Source organism: Haplochromis burtoni, unplaced genomic scaffold (assembly GCF_018398535.1).
Source record: "Haplochromis burtoni strain Fernald_Lab_line unplaced genomic scaffold, NCSU_Asbu1 Contig_368, whole genome shotgun sequence".
NCBI classification, from domain to species: Eukaryota; Metazoa; Chordata; class Actinopteri; order Cichliformes; family Cichlidae; genus Haplochromis; species Haplochromis burtoni.
The window spans coordinates 80,017-99,864 of NW_024582729.1; the positions used below are offsets into that span (position 1 = coordinate 80,017).

The following is a 19,848-nucleotide window of genomic DNA, read 5'->3' on the forward strand; positions in this document are numbered from 1 at the left end:
GTGTGTGTGTGTGTGTGTGTGTGTGTGTGTGTGTGTGTGTGTGTGTGTGTGTGTGTGTGTGTGTGTGTGTGTGTGTGTGCAGGTGGCTGCGTCACTCTTGGGCCACTGTAGCTTACAGTAAATCACATTCCCCTTATTGCCAAATTTAGCAGCTTATGTTCAATAGGCTCTGCTCAAATCTACACCGCGTCCTATCAGGCCGTTAGTCTGGGTTATAAAAGAGGAATGGCCACACTCTAGCCTCAAAGCACAGACAACTCATCCCTTTTTCTATTTCCCTATATTATTATTCTTTATCTGAGAGACTGGAAACACTGTCTGGGCTTTTATAATCTTTCCGTTTTCTCCCCTTGGATTTCCTGCCTTTGAGATTCCCCTACAATTGTACCCCATTCACATGGGCTTTGTTTACATCAGGGTATATTTGATAGAAGACACTAAGAAATTGGATATCATCATTTTCATTTTCAGCCTGTATTACCAAGGGAATATGGCCTATTCATAATGTAAAGAAAAAACATTTTATTCTATAAGCCTTCCTCTTTATCCAAATAGATTCTGACATTTTTACTTCGTGGCAGACAAGGCAGGTTAAGTGCTGATAATTATTTGGAGAAGATGAAGAAAAATATGATATGCAGGGAGGTGACATCAAAGCAACGGGTTTTGTTGCATGTTCTGCCTCTTATAAGTGGGAATATGATACATTTGCAGCCGAAGCTTGATTATTGTGACGTTCGGGGATTCCTTTGATTAGGTGCTTTGTTTTTGCCTCGCATTAAAGAACAGGACCTCGTGTTTCATTTAGCACGGTAATTTCATAAATAACACGAGAGATTTATTTGGGTTTTATTTATTTAATTAATTAATTTGGGGCTGGTGGAGGGAGGGGGAAAATTCACCAAAAAAGTGTAGCGTTGAAATGATGAGGGCCGACACTGAAGTCTGCAGGCGCTGGGGTTGAAATTTAGCTGGTCATGTGACTCTAACCCCCCCTTCTTATGACCCTGGAGATGGAGAGAGAAAGACAGAGAAGAGGAACACAGGAAACAGGATTGCATTGGAAGGTGTGTATGCGCATTGTGTTTTGTGCACTGTGTGGGTGTTCATATTTGTGTGTGTGCGACTGTGTTTCTCCACCCCCCTCCTATTCAATTAAGAGCTTAAGCTCATTAGTGGCAGACTTACATCATTACCTCTCCAATGGCTAATGAGTTAAAATCTATTTAGATTTATGTTGCTGTTAAATCTTTCCCACACACACACTTTTACACGTCACAAAAGTAGCCTTACACAAGGTTTTCCATAGCAGTGAGCAGTGTGGGAGCCTTTTATAGCAACACTGAATATTCAAAACACTTGAATTATATCTTTTGCCTTCAGTATGGAAATCAGAGGGGGGGGGGGTATGCTCTGTAATGTAGTTACACACTGTAATGTAAGACAGAGACCTGTTTTCCCCCAGTTAAACATTACAAACCTGATGCATGGAAGCCTTCTTCCCTGTAACTAATAATTAGCGCTTCCTAACAAAAAGATCACTCCTCCGTGAAGCCATTACATAGTGATTAACTAAGGTTTCAATCAATTTTAATTAATCCTTGATTGCATTGCCGGCTTGACAATTTTAATGAAGTGGTGGAATTGTAAAATAATAATAATTATTGATAGCGAAAGTTGCAGCGCAGGCCCGAGCCATAAGAAGCAGGAAGGAAGGAAGGGAAGAAAGGAGGAAGGAAGGAAGCCACTGGTGGAGGTGTGCGTGACCTCAGCATGGATGCACATTTAACCCCGAGTTATTATTGTTTCAAGCACATTTTTTAATAACCTCACTTAAAACTTGGCTACATTAACGATGATTTTTTTCCTCTCCCCCTCGCGCGCTAACTACTTAGTGGGGTGATATTAGGAACAATGAAGTGACAGGTCTTCCATCTTTGATGTCTTGTTTAAACCTGGTCTCCCCGCTGACGCTTTGATAACGCGCTAACTGGGACATTTTCATTCTAATTAGGGCTTCAATTGCTAATTCCATACTGCCTGCTATAATTATCACTGGGAGATATTTGCGACTGCTGCGTGCGCTCGTGTTTTTTTCTCTCCATCTTCTTCTTCTCTGCTCGGTTTAAGAGGTGAACGCTAAAGTTTATCATCAGTGAGAACTTTTAAGCGATCGCAAGCACTGTGCTTAAATCAGTGTCCGTGTTAGAAAATCAGTTCGTCGGTGATGTGCAAAGATTAAAAGGCGTTTCTTTTGCGTCAGAAACGCTTAAAGTGTGTCTGTCTGTGTGTGACCTTTCATATCCTAATACAGCTGAGTGGAAGTGACTTGTTAAAAGGCGCCTCTTCTTCAGCGAAGGCGTCCTCACTCTTTCTGTGTTTGCCTCTTTCGGCTCATCTCCCATCACTACTTCCAAACTTAACATACAAATCAAGTGCCCACAACAACCTTATGGGTAACAATTGGATTTTTTTTCCACCCCCCACCACCACCACCTCCCTGCTTCGCCGCCGCCTCCTCCTTTTGACGCATGCGTGTTGGCGAGCGTACTGGTCAGTCTGAGAAGCAGCTGTTCAGCGCTGGTGAAATTCCAACATGGCAGTGGCTGTGGTCAGTGTCTACTGCGTTAACTTGGGATGGTTTCAGCTCACACGCATCCCGGCTTAACCTCGGCACCTCGCTCATCAGCAGGACCCCTCCCAGGGATCGATGCGACCATAACACTCCCCCCCCACACGCTTTCTCACACATACACACACGCACACACGTGAGAGGTCGACCTGTCACTGGAGAGCAGAGAGAGAGAGAGAAAAAAAAGGTAAGGAACGGGGATCCGCTGCATCTGCAATTAGAGCGAGCGGTCAGAGCAGACAGCGCGTCTGTGTGGAGGAGACGAGCTCGGAGCAGCCCGCCGCTCATCTCGGAATAGTGCATGTGCAGTTTGTGATCTGACAAGTTTCCCGATTTGCGAGCGATGCCCTCTGCGTAACGGGTTATTTATTCATCTGTCGGTGAAGCGCACCTGCGCCACGCCGCGCGTGGATCGCACAGGCACGGACACGTAGGCTGCACCGTTGGCTTCCTGTTTGTGTGTGTCGACTGTGCGGCACTCCGAACAGAAAAAAGCCACAACTTGGGTGCACACACACACTCACACACACACACGCGGAGGCTTTTTTCCTCTCCCCATTAGCTTCCATGAGGCGGGTACGGTTACAACAAGTTGCGCGTGCAGTCAGCGGATCCGGTGATATCGCGGCACGTGTTAATTAATGAATCTCACAAACTGGACATTTGTGGTCGTAAGGAGCGGATTTAACTCGGATGACAGATCCGCACCAGTTGATTTTTCTCCGATATCGTCCTCCTCTTCCTCCTCCTCCTCCTCCACTGCTGCCTGTCATCTCGGGCTCCACTTTCTAATGAGATGCATGTAGGTTAGATGGCTCTCCTATTGAGTTGCTTGCTCCAAAGACTCACAGGGCCCACCTCTCACACGGCTTGAAATCCGAGCAGTGTTGCACCCAGAAAGTGTCTCCTATTGTAAAGCTTTTTTTTTCTTTGAGAGGGAATCCTTCCTTCCGCCTTTTCTTCCACAAATTAATTCCAATGCTCTCTCCTCCTCTTCCTCTCTCTCTTCTTCTTTCTGTTCCAGCACGACATGATCAGCAGCAGCAGCGTCTATGGTAGGTTGATGTTTTTTTCTCCATCAACTTATGTACTTTTTCACTTAAATGTATGTGTGTGTGTGTGTGTGTGTGTGTGTGTGTGTGTGTGTGTATTTATGTATGTATGTAAAACTATTAAAATAACATTGGGCAGCTGGGGTTGGGGGTAGGGGGGAGCTGATGACCTCAGATTGTTTTCAGTGTTGACTCAAAAAGTGAATTCTTCATGTTTGAGATGGATGTCCAAATTGTAGCTGTGTTGTTTGGATTAATTTCCTTCTCTTAATTTTTTAAAAACTATTTTTTTTCTGTAACACAAACACAGCCTTGTGTAGCACACACACTACCTGGTAATTAATATTTGGTGACTAAGCCTGCAACATCTAAATTACACATGGCTTAATTTTGCAGCTCTAATTCGATTTTTTTTCAAGATATTAAATAAATGACATATTTGTAATGGAATATTGTTCTTGAAAACCCTCAGAGCTGCAGATTAAATACAGCAGTTTGAGTAGGCTAATTATTTTTTTCCTTGACATTTCAAAATATCATTGAGACAGAATAATGTGCTCAGAAATTCACTGATCACTTAATGAAACAAATGGATGTGACTGGAGTCACTGTGCACGAGACCTCTGTCACATTTTTACAAAGTGAAAAATACATATTTATGATTTTTTTTCCCCTTAGTTGCACCATATCTTTTTTCCGTTATTGTACTAAAGAAACATTCAGTGCTAGTTATTATTTTTCTAATCAGGTGAGGGATTTCCTGCGTGATAGAAGAACGCTGATGACACAATGAGAGCACCTTGCTCCAAAATTAAATTCAGTTTTGAAATTTCAGCCACATAAACACGCAAACAAAACAGCCCTGCATGTGTGTTGCTGTTGTGCCGATGCACAATAAGAAGGTTCACGTTGAAGGCGAGAGTTTTAGGATGGATGACAGCCAAGTTCTGTAACTGCACAGTCTTGTTTTTTTCCAGTGGCTGTTAGTGAGAACTCAACCTTTCGTCTCTGATCTCTGAGCTCACACACGCAGTCGTTCGCTTCACCTCACCTCCTCTCTCCTGTGTGTGTGTCTCACCTTTATTTCTCTTTATACGTGCGCGTGCTGATGTTCTAACACTTTGGTGAAAATGTAGAAGTTATCCTGATACTGGTTTCATTGTTCCAAATTAGCATGCAGGTATGCACATGTAAGTAGCAGCGAACAGTTAAAACTGAACAGTTTCTGCAGCTTTTTCCCCCTAAATTAGTCCATACTGATTTTATTTGGACGTGCGGGTCTGATTTGCAGATGTGATTTTTCTGTTCTTTTTATTGGGCGCTCGCGTACACTTGTGTTCTTGCTTTGTTGCTGTTTTTGAGACTCGTGTGAAATGCGGGCTCTGACGTTTGAGATGGGTAGCATGAGTTTTTCCAAAGGCAAGAGTGTGTGCACAAGAAGGAAACGCAGGAACAGCCACACGTGCTGTTGATTTGTGTGTGTGTGTGTGTGTGTGTGTGTGTGTGTGTGTGTGTGTGTGTGTGGCCTACTGTAAATAATGTAGATACTGAGCGGTTTGTTTATTCCTTTGCTCCAGTCCTCACCGTAAGATCTGCGTCCACTGTGTGAGCTTGTTGCAATGACAGTCGCAATAATCCCCCTCATTATACACATAAAGTATCGCCTCACATCTCCAACGGCCTCACAGTAAAGCTAATAGGGACAGAGTGTGGAGAAATAATAGGAATAGCAGAAAAAGTGCTTTACAAACAGGCAGCCCTTTACTCTGACTTTATCTATCTAAATGTGGACTTTTCCTTCAAATGAACAGAGAGAGTCGGTGTGCTGCGAGGGTGGCTAAGCTACTCCCAGCGGGGCCGTATAAATAAATTATCCTGACACTTTCTATCAGTATGTAATGTTTACCATTAAAAGCTGTTTTACCATCCTGCAACCACCGGCGTGCGATCTAGTCTGCCCCGCGGGACTCCTGCCAGATGTAAGGGGATGTGCATGTTGGGGGGGGAATACCGGGCTTTTCAGACAGAGGGAGAAGGAAGGAAAGAAAGAGAGACATTTGTTAGTCCTTGCCACGTCCATATCAGTGGATTTCTCCTGTCTGAGCATCCTGACAAAGGGGCCTCTTCAAATGAGATCCAGGCAGGGTTGTCATCTTTTAGCAAATATGTTAAGTGTTATCTTTTGTGCTCTTGGCTTGCTGAGCGGAGCTGGACCCCATGGGAGCCTGGCGCATGCAAATAGAACAAATCCCTCTCGGACCTGTCTGTCTGTTTCGCTCTCTTCCATCTCTCCACCTCCCCTCCCTGCTCCCCTTCTTTTCTCCGCGTTTGCTCGACAGTGCGTCAGCCTGTCTTGTCTCTTTGCTCTCTCATCTATTTCACTCTTTGTCCACTTATTTCCTCCCTCTCTCTTCCTCTCTCTCCCTCGTTCTTCTCTCTCTCTGTCCCAGAAGACAGTGCTGGGGCTGTGTGTCAGCTAACTGTAGCGAGGCTGTGTAGTCTTTGTGTGTTTCCCTGCGTGCTAGCTGACAGCCCCCTCCTCGCTGATCCAAGTTCCTCTTCTCAGAGACGGCAGGTAGCTGTCGGTAGGGCCGCTGCCCGTGTTTCTCCGTAGATGAGTGGACGCCAATTCCTTAAAATCCTTGACACTGTGATCCACTCTATCCTCCTCTTCCTCTTTCTATGTTTCCCCCTCCTCCCCTCTTTTCCCTGCTACACTGGCTGCATCTTTTTTTTTTTTCATAGTTTCACATGGGGGGTTTGTTTTTTGTGACTGACAGTTGCCGCTTGATAAATTTTATTTTTTTTCCTCTTTTCCCTGTGTTGCGACTCAACCTTTTTTACACACTCTTCTGATTCCTACTCACTTTTCCTGGCATCTCTCCTTCTCAGTGCTGACTAGTTATTATCCAGTCAAAATCTGATGGGTGTTCTTAAGTGAAGGGATAGCCACATAAGACTGACTCAGTGGAGGAGTAATACCTACAGCTTACTACCAAAGATCTTGCTGTAACCTGTGATGCTCAGTGCTAAGATTGTGCTTTTACACTGCCAGACGTGGTTCATCAGGTTTTGGTGCTATTATAAAACGGGAAAAAACATGTAAGAAAAAGTTAGACGTTAAAAGATGTGAAGTCATGAATTTAAGTTTGACACAAATGAGGAAAGAATTGCAATAAATGCAGCAGAAACTGATCTATGACCAATGTAGCCAAATTTACAGATTTATTACCCCCCTCTCAACACACACACACACACGCACGCACACCATCCTCTAAAAGACATCCTGTCAAATTCATTTCCATGTTAATTCCAGGATTAAAAAGCATTATCTCCATTTCTTTGAACTCTGAATCCCCACAAAATGTTTGAAGTTTCTCATTTTATGTAATGCATCGTTTTTCATAGGTTTTAATCAAATCAAAGCGACAGTTATTTTATACTTTTTCCTCCCTCCTACCTTCTTTCGCTATCCCCCTATTTCTGAATTTTAAACAGACCTCCGTTCACCTCCCTTTACTCTTCACCAGCAATCTCCACCACCCGTGGCCCGGATTCTCTGGCAGATATTAAAGCATTCTGCGTTTGGAAGTGTTAAATATGCTAAGGACTTATTAAAAAAAGGAAAAATATTCCACACCATTAGACCTTTAATAGACATGGCAGCTCACAGCTTATCCTTTACATTGTGCCTTGAAATGAGAAGGCACCATTTCTAATTAGGTTATTGCCATGGAAGTCTTGTTAAAGTGTGCGAAGGGGCTGCCGCTCATTTGGTTTGACAACGGAGGACCCCGACGAGAGCCTCTTTTTTTTTTGTTGTTTTTTAAAGAAAAAGAAAAAGCACTGGCCCAAAGAAAACAGCAGCTAAAGAGCAAGACAGGAGCTGACTGTGATGCCTTGCTGCTGCTCTCCCTTTGCGGCCCTGACTGGATGATCTGATTTTGCTAACAGCGAGGCTTGGCCAAATAGTGACCGTCTGCAACCCCCCCCACAAACCCCCAATCCGCCACTCAGTTTGAATATCTTGATTAGTAGGACACCTTTGGCAAATGGAAAGTAAGTAGCAGCACTTCTTATTTTTATTTTATTTTTATCTATTTATCTATTTATTTTTGTCTGAGGCGGTTGAGGTGTGCGTGCGTGTTAATGAACAATGGCTCATTTGGCGCAAGAGTGAATTTGTATGTGTGTATGGGTGTCTGTGTGAGCTTGGAAGGCTGCCAGGGGATGGACACAAAGGATGTTGAGTGGCTGGGCGTGTGGCACAGCATCACTTAGCTGCCTGTGGCCTCAGGGAGATGGACACAAACTGGGAGCGAGAGCAAAAACAACTTCTATTGCTAAAGAGCTCCAAATTTGACTGTGGCTATTGCAGGGTTGCTACGTTTTTTTTATCTATTTATTTTTTACTGGTTTGGTTTGTAAAATGTTAAAAAAAAAGAAGAAGAAAAAAAATTTGAGTCACATGTTGTCTAGCTTGAGGTGATAACTTTATAGTCTTTTTATGGCTTTTTAAAGCAAAGCAAGAGACACAAAAGATTTATGTATCTCATTTTTTTCTGCTGTGAATAAGTAGCGTTTGTTAGCGGAGTTATGAGTTAAAACAGAAATTTCACTGTTGCCATGCTTTTGACGATAATTCTTAGCATTCCCATTTATTTGCATTTAAGTGCTGTACAATCAACACTAATGCCAAGCTCTAAATTTGCCTCAGCTTCAATTTCAAAATGAAACTGTTGACTGTCTTTTGTTTGACCAGCAATCAAAAACTTGTACATATGGGTTTTTTTTCCCAGTGACATGAAAAAGGAAACGATCTGCAGCTCAGTCGCTGAGAAATTGTTTAACGTCTGCATGTGTGCGTGTGTGTGTGTGTGTTCAGGCCTGCTAAGGAGGATTGTGTGTGATTATGTTGTTTCATGCTTGCACTGTGTGTGTGTGTGTGTGGCCAAGTTTCCCCACTGGAAGCGGGCGAGAGCATTAGGATGTTGCTTGTATGACTCTGCTGGCAGGATGGACACATGTGGTAGATGGCTAATGATAGCACGCAGCGTATAATGAGATCCTACTCTCCGTCTGTCTCCCCTACCTGGCATCATGCATTAACCATACAAGAGGAAGAGGAGGCACGCATGGTATTGACTTTTGAGTGGGCGTCTGCTTGTCCATTGTTGGTTTTGTTTAGCACTAAGAGTTCAGCATGGCTGCAAGCGCTGCACATTTATAACAAGTTTTTTTGTTGTTGTTGTTGTTTTTTTGTCAATCGTGGCAGAAGCCCTCGGTATGCATGTGTACGTGCGTGCGTGAGGCGAGAATCTCTCCTCATCTGCACCTCTTGAGCTCTGTTAAATGGTTGTAAATTGATTTTAGATGCACACCAATGTATACACTTAACAAGCCAAATGGGTTCAGTTGGTGGGTTAGTTTATGTGGTCAGAAGATTATTCTATTAATGTATTCCTCACTCTGTAATCCACAGTATGCTGTGTGAGGGAGGGAGTCACTGGCAATGGTCCATCTTCTTGCCCAGTAACATATATTTATCCTCTTCACTACACAATCCTCTAGGCTGCTCAAATCCCCCAGGGGGTCCCAATGACATGCTTACTAATGTGTGCTTTGGAAACGGAGTGCTATTGTATCCCCTAAATCTCACAAAGCACTGTATGATTTGCCCATTGTCGATAAATCGCTTTGCTTGTGCCAAGTACTTGCATCTCACAGAGGCTTAATGCTTTGAGGGTTTCAGGGACAGCTTCAAGTTCCTCTTTTGTTGATTTCGGGGAAAAGTGCCAAGACTGCTGTGCTGAATATTGTTTTGCGTATGGAGGAGGGAGGGGAGGAAGGGCCTTTGCCAAGCAACTCCATTGAGCCCTGTGAATGGGCCATTCATATTTAGGAGAATCACCCAGATGCCATATTGTTGGCTCAACAATGCTAAATATTCTCCAACAAGGATGGGATTGTAACAGGATTTTCAATTGTGCAAGTGTTCGAAAAGGATGTTGAGAAGAACAGTATCCAGCCTTCAGTAACTCTGAAATGTGTGAATAAATAAGTAGAGACATTAGAAGTCATAGGACAATTCAAGTGTTTTCCAAACTAGTCGTGTGTATTGTTGCTTTTTTCTTGGAAAAATGAAACCCTCTACACAATATAAATGTTTTAAAATATTCAAAATTACAGGATCTGTTTAGCAACAACACCTGGAAGTACATTACTGCCTTTACAGGGTTACTGACCGAGGTTTAAAATTTCACTTCCGGACTTTTAAAAGCAGGGTGTGTCTGTAACTGGTGGTACTGGTGGGATTCAAACTACAGGCCAGGACGGTCAGACAGGCTGCTGGACAGGCACAAAATCGCTCTCTGAGCTTCCCAAAGGTGTGACAATAACGTGGAACCTGAAAACAACCACTGTAAGGACCTAACTCTTGTTCTAGGGTCTAAAACAGCCAAAATGTCATTGCGGTCTTTTATGTCATGCATGCACTGTGTATTAATCATGGGCTGGATCTGTGCCTGAGAGGCTGATCAAATTTATTGTTTGGCTGCACGGGACAGTAATGGGTGTTTAATTACTCAATAAAAGCCCTTTTATAGATTCCCAGGCCTCCTGTGTGTTGAGCAAATGGTATTGATCTGTCTCCGGGCTGCAACATGATAGCCTGTGAAGGAGAATTAGAGCCGTTAGCCTGCTAGCGTTTTCTCATTCATTAGCTGCATTAGCCAGAGGGTGATTACGACGTAGCATCATTGTTAATACCAAAGTCTCAAAGGTTTTTCTGTCTGCCTTGTGTTGTAAAGCTCCGTGCAGCTCATTTACACAAATATGGATTAGATCAGCAATGAATAACATTGAGGAAGGTGTTACGATAAGAATCTCCAGGAGAGTTGTATTTCTTTTTTGCAACATTTCCACCTGTGCAGTTTTGTCAGTGCATTAAGCACGCTATAATCCCCACAGCTAAGCTCGACGAAGCCCTTACCTGAGCTGTGAGCTGCATTAGTCGGGCTACCGTCTATACCTATGCACATTTTAATCCCACCACTTCCCCACCCTCTAATCAGTAATCTGATGGCTCCTCCTCCTCCTCCTCATCCTCCCCAGAGGCCTAATTCTGGATCCCCGTTCTCCTGCACACCCAGCAGTCAGGAGAATGACTCACACAGAGGAGAAAGCTGAATGACAGTCACCCTTAGCATGTCTCCATTAGGTTTTCTGTCCATGCATTCATGCCAGCAAACATATGCAGCCCTGTATGGTGTCCACTGTGTCTTTTTCTCGTCTAACTGCATCTGCCCCGCGCCCATTGTTCTTTTATGTTCAGAGCGTATCACCGCTTCTGTCGGCCAGCTCCGCTCCTCTTGATGCACGGCAAAAACCTTTTGCAATAAGTTGCTTGATATGTCTATATCAAATGAGTGTGGTCTATTACAGATGTGGCGGAGTCAGTTGGGTGGCTTTGTGAACAAAAAAAGGGGTTCTGCAAGGGACCATGAAAGAGACATTGTCAAATACAGACCATACAGTTCCTTTGTAGATAAATGGATTTTCATGCTTATCAACTGGGACAGTAACATGAGTGAAAACTGTGGAGAATGTGGAATTGCTCTTAGTATTCGGCCGTACACAGGGATAAATGTAGCTTCAAGTGTGTGTGGTCTGTCATTGTCCTACAGAAAGGTTTTGTTTTTTGTTTTTTTGTCGTTTGGGTTTCTACATTCAGTTTGGAACCACATTCACTGCTGATGCCACAGATGAGCATCACGCATGGAGCCATATGTTACACTTCCACAGTAATTGTACTATCAGTTCTTAAGCATCATCTGTTTAGTGTCACGGGAAAAAATACTTTTAATCCACAGTCAGGTTTTTTTATATCACAATGGAATATTTTTTTTCTTCTCTAAATTGGATTGGAATCATTATGTCAATGACATTTTCATACCCACTTGTAAAAGTTTTTGAAACATTATTCATTGATTTCTAAATTCCCAGTTTAAGATGGATGGTTTGAGTAAACCATACATGACGGGGCGAGGCAGCTTCATGTCTCAGAACCTCATGTCTCAGTTTTCTATTGTCCCTGATTGTGGCTGCAAAAATGGTTTTAGCAAGACACAGTTAAGCTAGCTTAGCATTTCAACTATAGATGTGTTTACCTAATTGCTATCTATACTTTGTGCATAGAACAATAAAAACAGAAGACTACCATACATTCTGCATACTAGTGCTTTCTTTTTCTTTTCATGTCACTATCAGACATACTGTTTTTCAGGAGCTAGCTTTTAACCTGTTGTTGAGTGTATGTGTTGATGCTATAAGCCTAAAAATCATTGTTTTCTTAGACATATATGGCACAATAACTGGATATTTGGTGGCACCTGAAATAATATTGAGGCATTTTCACATTTGTAACGCTAGCCCCAGTGTGGTGGTGGCTTGGCTGAAAGCCAGAGGACCTGTTTGTCTTGTGAGTGGGAACATGGCTTAAATTTATTTATTGTCTTTTTTTGTGTGTGAGTGTGTGTGTGTGTTTGCTTACTATTTCAGGGTTTTTTGACCACAGTTATGAAACCTGTTCAATGCCTAGGTACTAAAATTACTTGATTAGGTAATATTTTGGCCAAAGTTTATTTTCATAACATGTTAGAAGGTACACGTCTCCTGTCTTCAAGCTTCCATTCTTTAATAATTACAATGACAGGTAATATCCCATATAGTTGTAGGTAGGGCTGCTCAATTAATCGAATTTTAATCACGATTACGATCTGGGCTTTCAACGATCATTAAAAAAAGAGATGATATCTGATCAAATATTAGGACATGATTTAATGACGATAAAGACAAAAGTTTAAAGCTATGGGAAGAAATCAAGACAATCACCGTACAATCTCTTAACTAAATCCAGAGGCGTATCCTCGTAACCCTAGCTGCCCATGGATCAGATCTTTCTTAAAGCTGTATAAATTGGACACGCTGTCCTAAATTTCCTTTTAACTAGACAGACTATTGAATGGGTGGGTTTAAAGGGTAGGGCGCAGTTAAACAAATGCTGTCTGGATGAAGGAACATTGTGCGTGGCTTCTTTCTGTCGATCAGAGGGAGAATTGAGAGATATTCGGCAAGGGGCCTCAGCGCTGCTAAGGCACGACTGTATACTATAATGCACTTGGCCTGTCCGTGCAGATACGTCACATTTCCTGTGACTAGCGCAGCGGCCTAATCACCCAGCTCATGCAGGGTGTCATCCCATCACCAGAAAAAGACTAACCCCAAACACACAACACACAAAACACACACACAAACAAACACAACACACACACACACACACACACACACACACACACACACACACACACACACACACAGTGATGAAGTAAAAAATGAAGACAGACACATGCACAATACACGCACGCACACATTGAGCCCACTTAGGCAAAACAGATTATTCTTATCGTGTGAACAAAACATCTGTAAAGACTCTCAACACCAGTGTGCTCTAACAGTGTCACGACCTCAGCAGCATCTCCATAGCGCCTCTTTCATCAGAAAAGCCTTTCACAAGCATGCAGAAACCAGACACATCATCAATAGGTGGAAAGATATAAAGTATGTAACTTAAACCCATTTGTTGCTGCTTAAACATCTTACGGCAGCTGTTTTTTCCCCGTCTGCATTTACACGTATATGGTGAGAAAGCTTCTACTTGAGAAAGAAGGCAAAATCAGCCAAAAGTCATTTTAGAATCTGTGGCTCATTACTCATCCACAAGCTATTAATGATTAAGTACTCCAATAAATTAGCTTCTTTTTTTGCTATAAATTACATAAGATAAGATAAGATAAGACAAGACTTTATTGATCCCACAGCGGGGAAATTTTTGCGTCACCTCAGCTCAGGTACAGAAATATACAAAAATAACATGACATAAACAACCTAACACAGAGTGAAAATTTATAAAGCTTTAATAACATGTTTCTACTCTCGTTATTGTGGTATCAGCTGCAATTATAATGATTTCACTGGTCTATAAAGATTTAACAGTTAACAGTTAATTTGATCATTTATAAAAATTACTCACGTATTAAAAAAAACTAAACTTAGCCATACTGTGGTAGCTCTTACATTTATAAATCATTTACCATTAGCACCTATTAGTGAAAACAGTTTGACATAATGACTGTTAAGGTACTAAAGTCTGTCACAAATTCTTGTTTTATTACTCATCTATTACTAGCGTGCAGCTAATGGGGACGGCAACAAATTAAAGTATTAACCCCAAAAATACTAAAGCCTACATTTTTATTAATGCTCTGCAAATCTTTAATCTTATTACAGATTAAGTAAAAAACAAGCTCACTGAGTTTTAAATGCCTGAGTTTGGTAATGAATGCATGGATAAGTTGTCTGTGTGTATATCCCATGTATAACCCTTATTAGAAGGGTTATACATGGATGCACAATCTGTATGGGAAGACTAGCAGACGCTGAAGCTGGCAGCTTCTGATTAATTGTAGTAAAATGTGACACATTAACACCGCAATGCAACAACTTGCTACACAGTATGTAGACTTCAATCTGTTTCCATCATCAATGCGGTCTGACGGAAAGAGTGGTCGCGGAGCTACATCGGCATTCCCCGCTTCCACCTGGGGTGCAGCGGGCAGGATCTTTCAGAGCGGCCCCGAGGTTAACGTGGGGCCACACGCTATCAATACTCCTCTGACGCTCGAATCCATACCTGTGAACCACCACCACTTTGTTTACCTGTGTGTTCAGTAATTAAAATAGATTTCTGAGAGGAGGCCTAATCCTTTCAGAAATGGCATTGATCTGACTACCAATGCACGAGAGGTGCGGTGTAATTTTGTCTGCTTTTTTTTCTTCCCTCCTCCCCTACACTCTGTTCAGCATAACCGAGTGCGCTGAGGACACACTCCCCTGCCTCTTCCTCCTAGACGGAAACTTTGGAAAGTCCTCGACATGAAGGACATCATTTAGGGGCAGAGGAGGGAGGGGGCTACAATAGAGGGGTGGCAGGTGGAGATAATAGAGAGAGAGCCTCTAACCTCGTCTAAAGCTGTCTGTCTTCGTAAATAAAATGAGATAATTATTGAGTGAACAACATTATACGCAGACGACGCACTCTTTCTTCTACCCCCCTCCTACCGGCGCAGTTGTAAATCTCAACAAACACGGTGCTTTTGGACATTAAGTGCTCACTAAGCACAGTGGATGCATCATATTTCAAGAGCAGGCGTTGTGTGGGTGAGGAGCTGGGGAAAATGGAGTGTAATGGTTATCCATTATCTTATATGGCAACGGCAGCAATGATCATTTTCAAGTGACTCATTTCTGGAAGTACCTATCTATTGGCCACTTCGAGAGAAGACTTTGATGGCTAATCCAAAACAACTATTCAGAGGTCATTTACTGCGGCAGCGTGGAGACACTCTGCACAAGAGAACGCTCAAGCCTTCCTCATTATTCAAATACAATCCTCAGGAAGATCTACATGACAAACAGCAGCGCAGCAGCCCCAGAGTGGGTGATTACCTACACAGCACACTCCGAACCAGAGTGGAAACATTAACAGCGCATCAACAAATGAATATATCACAATCCAAGTAAGAGTATGAAAGCGGCACAATAGATATTTGTCAGGGGAATTAAACAATGATACTGGAGCTGTATTAATACGTCGACGCTTGCTCACAGAGAAGCTTAGTAGTCGGTAATGTGGCCACGAGTCATTCTGCCAGAGAACTTTCATATTAGTCAATCATATTCTATTCATCTCGCAAGGTAAATGTATTTTTATTAGTGTCGCTGCGCTGTTTGTTTGTGTGTGGTCTCAGCTCCACACGAATGGTTACTTAACACCACACTGATTTCCCCTCAGCAGTTAGAGAAAAACCAGCCTATGCTCAATGATGCATCACCGTGTTTGCTGCCGCCAGGCCGTGTGTGTGTTTGTGTGTGTGCATATGTCTTTGTGTGTTTGCATGTGTTATCGCTGCTGGCACGTAGACAGCCAGCCCAGGAGTGACTGCCGGGGTGTCACCATCTGTGGATGCATTTATGTCTGTCTGCACCGAGTTGTGTGTGTGTGTGTGGTTTGGAAGGGGAGGGGGGTTTAGGGGTAGGGTGGAGATGCACTCAGACAGTAGACTGGATGGCAATTGTAACATCAGTAGGCCAATTTGCTACTAAAAAACTTCAAATTTCAAATTATTTTTTCCTATTAAAGACCACAGAAAATGCCATGATTTATAAAGCCCCCTTGTATCAATTACAGAAAGCTAACTGTAAACTCTCATTTTTGTCACATGGGCAAAAAAAGAAGAAGAAGATTTTAAAGCCTTTTCTACTCGTTACGATGGATTTTGCAGTGTATCAAACACTTGGCAAGCAAGCTAGATTAGAGTTCAACAGCAGTTGGTGGAGATTAACGCCCGCCGTGCTTAGCGCACGTGCAAGGCTGCAAAAGTGCGTCTGTGTGTGTGTGTATATGTGTGTGTATATGTGCCTGTGGGATGTGTGTGAATTACTGAAGAGGCCCTGGCTGGGATAACCTCTACCCCCAGCCTGTGAACTTGCAGGATCCTTCACGGTTCATGTTTGAAGTGTCAAATTCTGCACACTTCATATGGATTTTGGCACGATATGCCAACCCACACCTCTTACCGAGTCTGAAAGAGTCCAGTTACAGTCTCAAACTAGTGGACCAAAGTGTACCAAAAAGGGTACAAATGCTTGTCGCTGGGGGTGTTCCTTTTTGAAGGACATTTCTGTACCCTTTAGGCTTGGTACATTTTTGTACCTTATGAAGTTGTACCATCTGAAGTACAATCATGTACTTTCCTAAGACATAAATGTACCTTCAAACTATAGTACAGAAATGTTCCCTTGAAAAGGGTACAATAGGGTACCTATGAGGGTACCCCCCCAGCGACAACCTATTTCGTACCTAAAGAGACAAAAATGTACCCCAATAGTCCAAAATATTTGGTTATTTAACCATTTATTTTCAATAATAGAATCACATCAAAGCATTTAAACAACCACAGGAATACATCCTTGATTACATTCGTATATTGCCATAGGACATGTCAAGAAAAATACATTCATTTAAAAAAAGTAAACAATCACATAAAGACATTAAACACCTGAACACAATGGAAAATGTGCTTGCAATCACGTCACACAGAATACCTCAAGGACACAAACAGCCTATCATCAACTAAATAGGTGTCTAGAGCTTGAAAGTCTAATTCATTTCCTGGATTGAACAGGATCCAGTCATTGTCAACTGCCACTTGGTAAGCATGGAAATGACATTCATAAGTGCAAGGAAGTAACAGTTTCCCACACAATACCCAACAAGTATCAACATTCAAAATATACTTGATTTTAAGGAATATAGGTATGGCTTCAGTGTGTACATGGCCAACTACAAAAACATCCTCAAGTTCATATTTGACACTGCTGACAGATATAGCAGACACACGCTGAAGCACTTTATCCTGAAAATGCACATCTGTAAAACTTTTGTTCATTTCCAGAGCATTCTGTAAGTCACCTGGCAGAGATGAAAATGGCACACTGACACTTGTGCTGAGTGAATGTTCAAAGTCAACAAGCAACTTATCTAAGAGGACCATACATCAAAATCAGCCTTGGGTAGTGAATAAGGTAGTGACACTTGGGTGGGGGCATATTTAATAGAGTTGGTTAAGTACCCTGGTGACACTTACTGGCAGGGGTTTGTCTCCCTGGTCTCCTATGTTGACAATGCAGTTCTGAAGAAAGACAAGTGTTTTCTTGAAGTATGCAGGGTAGGTCATGTTGAACACGAAGAAGGTGGAGAATGCTGAGATGTAGGCCTCATCCAGCGAGCAGCATGAGCAAACATCCACTCCTTCAACTGTGACAACACAGCGACACTGTCTTGAGAGGGCAGTTGTCCAACTCTTATCCTTCATTCGAATGGTTGGGTATGGACTCATGGGAGTATTCTGCAGAAGAGGAAGAAAAACATTAGTATACAGTATGTTTAAGCAATATGTGCCAAGTGGATTTTCAACAGATTCCTCAAATTACCTTCTTTATTTGCTGCAAAACAAAACTGTCTATTCTGATAACCTGTAAACATGGCCCCTACTCCAAACAAAAAGCTTCTTGACCAATGACTGTTGTGGTAGTGTTTGATAAGCTGCTAAAGTTTGACATAATATTCAAGGGCAAAAGCAATCACCCCTGACAGTGACAGTACCTGTGAAGAAGAATTTCCCTAAGGGGACAATAAAGGTCTATCTATCTATATAAACACCAGACAAAACCCAAGAGCACAGCAGCACTGTGGATTAACAGCAGTGTTTCCCCTACATTAGCTTAGCTGTGATGCTGAACCGCAGCTGAATTCAGCTCCATGCCAACAACCAGAGACCAAAGGCTATGCATTGCAAAAGAGGACGAACGACTGAATTCGGAAACTTGGTGGGCCAAAGGGCTACCGAGGAGTTGCATATGGCAAGTCTCTACCTCTCTCAGAGGATAGATGAAAAATCGCTGGACCACAGTTCCACTGTCTCAAGTTTCTCACTTTTGGGTAGATTGGAGGGATGGGAGAAGGGGAGAATGCCTCGCCTTGAAGTGCATAGTTACCCTTAGGGTCATGCAGGATGCAACATTCTTTAGGCTTTGGATAAGGCCTGGGCAAATTCACCATTACATTGCTCTTTCTCACATGGGACATATGGTACGTTGGTTGAAAGAGAGGTTATCATTTATCTTATTATAGGGAAGGAAGAGAAACAAACTTGGTAAATTGTGGTCTAACAGTTGCACACTTTTTAAAATTATACATTATTTATATTGAGTGTCATTAAGCACTGGTATTCTCATTTAAAACGTAGGTCGCTTCTTTCACAATCTTCCATCCATTCTGAATAGCCTCGGTTCACTTCGCAGAGCATGTCCAAATCACGTCCATTTTTGTGGTATATAAGGAATTTCATTAGGGAATCCCCGCTTCGTTCTCTGTGTACGTACAACCCGGGCAACCATGTAAGCTAGCGCAATAATTTGTTTTGCATATGAAACCGGAGGAGTTGTACTTACATCTTATGCCATCAGCTTGTCCTCGGTCACGGTTTCCTTCCACATAAAGCTTTGCAAAAATTGCATAAAAAGCGCTTGCAGGAACAAAAACATAATATTCCAGAAACACGCTTTGCCGATCCGATCAGCTGTTCGTAACACTTCCCACAGTGAAACAGACGTCAGCGCGAACTATCGCATGTCCGCCATTTCCTGCCCGAAACCGGAAGTGACGTCATTTTCGCGGAAAATGTAGTTTTTTACTTGTAGGCCTTAAAAGCCTATACTGGTCATGTTTGACTTTTCTGAATAGTTTCTGGGATGCTTAGAACTCGAATTGCACTGCTGGAAATAGTTTATTTTGATGCACATGCTGTTTTCTTTGCAAATTTGCATCATAGGATTGTTTTTTGTTTTTCCTGCAGTATATAAAAATTGGTGTATCTCCAAAATAAAACTATGAAGACACTCAAAATAAATTTCCTGTTGTTGTAAACTATTTTTTGCAACTTTTTTGTATTTAAAGTTTTGAGGGATAAACCTCTTAAATTTCTCCAAGTAGAAATATATGTAAAAAAAAAAAACAAAAACGATTTTCAATTTTTTTGTAGTTTATTGCACTTTTTTGCAATTAATGTAGTTACTATGGACTTAATGCATACATATTATTAAAATATGGGCTATAACAGTTGTATAGCAACTTGAAATGCTCCCACAAATGGCACTACAACATGTAAAAAAATAATATAAGCTCTGGCGGACTTGGTTCTATGGTAGGTCTTAAAGGGTTAAATAAATATCGTCAAATAATCGAGATCTCAATTTCAGTGAAAATAATCGTGATTATCATTTTTGCCATAATCGAGCAGCCCTAGTTGTAGGACATAACCTGCTGTACAGGTTGAACAATTTCAAAGCACTTACACATCAGTGGCGGTTTTAACCCTTTTACAGAACTAAACCACGTGTATGTATGATATATATATATTATATCATACAGTCTTTTGCAATTATATATATATATATATATATATTTATACTTATATATCATAT

General features: G+C 42.0%; 1 protein-coding gene across 1 annotated transcript in view; it reads left to right on the plus strand.

Moving 5' to 3' along the window:
• Positions 1-2,524: 2,524 nt before the first annotated feature.
• The window catches only part of LOC102308140 (fidgetin), a 38,765-nt gene continuing 21,441 nt past the window's right edge, over positions 2,525-19,848 (plus strand). The window contains exons 1-2 of the mRNA XM_005943392.3: positions 2,525-2,819; positions 3,657-3,687. Coding sequence (XP_005943454.2) covers positions 2,532-2,819; positions 3,657-3,687 — 319 coding nt within the window. The 5' untranslated portion in view covers positions 2,525-2,531. The remainder of the gene's footprint in view (positions 2,820-3,656; positions 3,688-19,848) is intronic.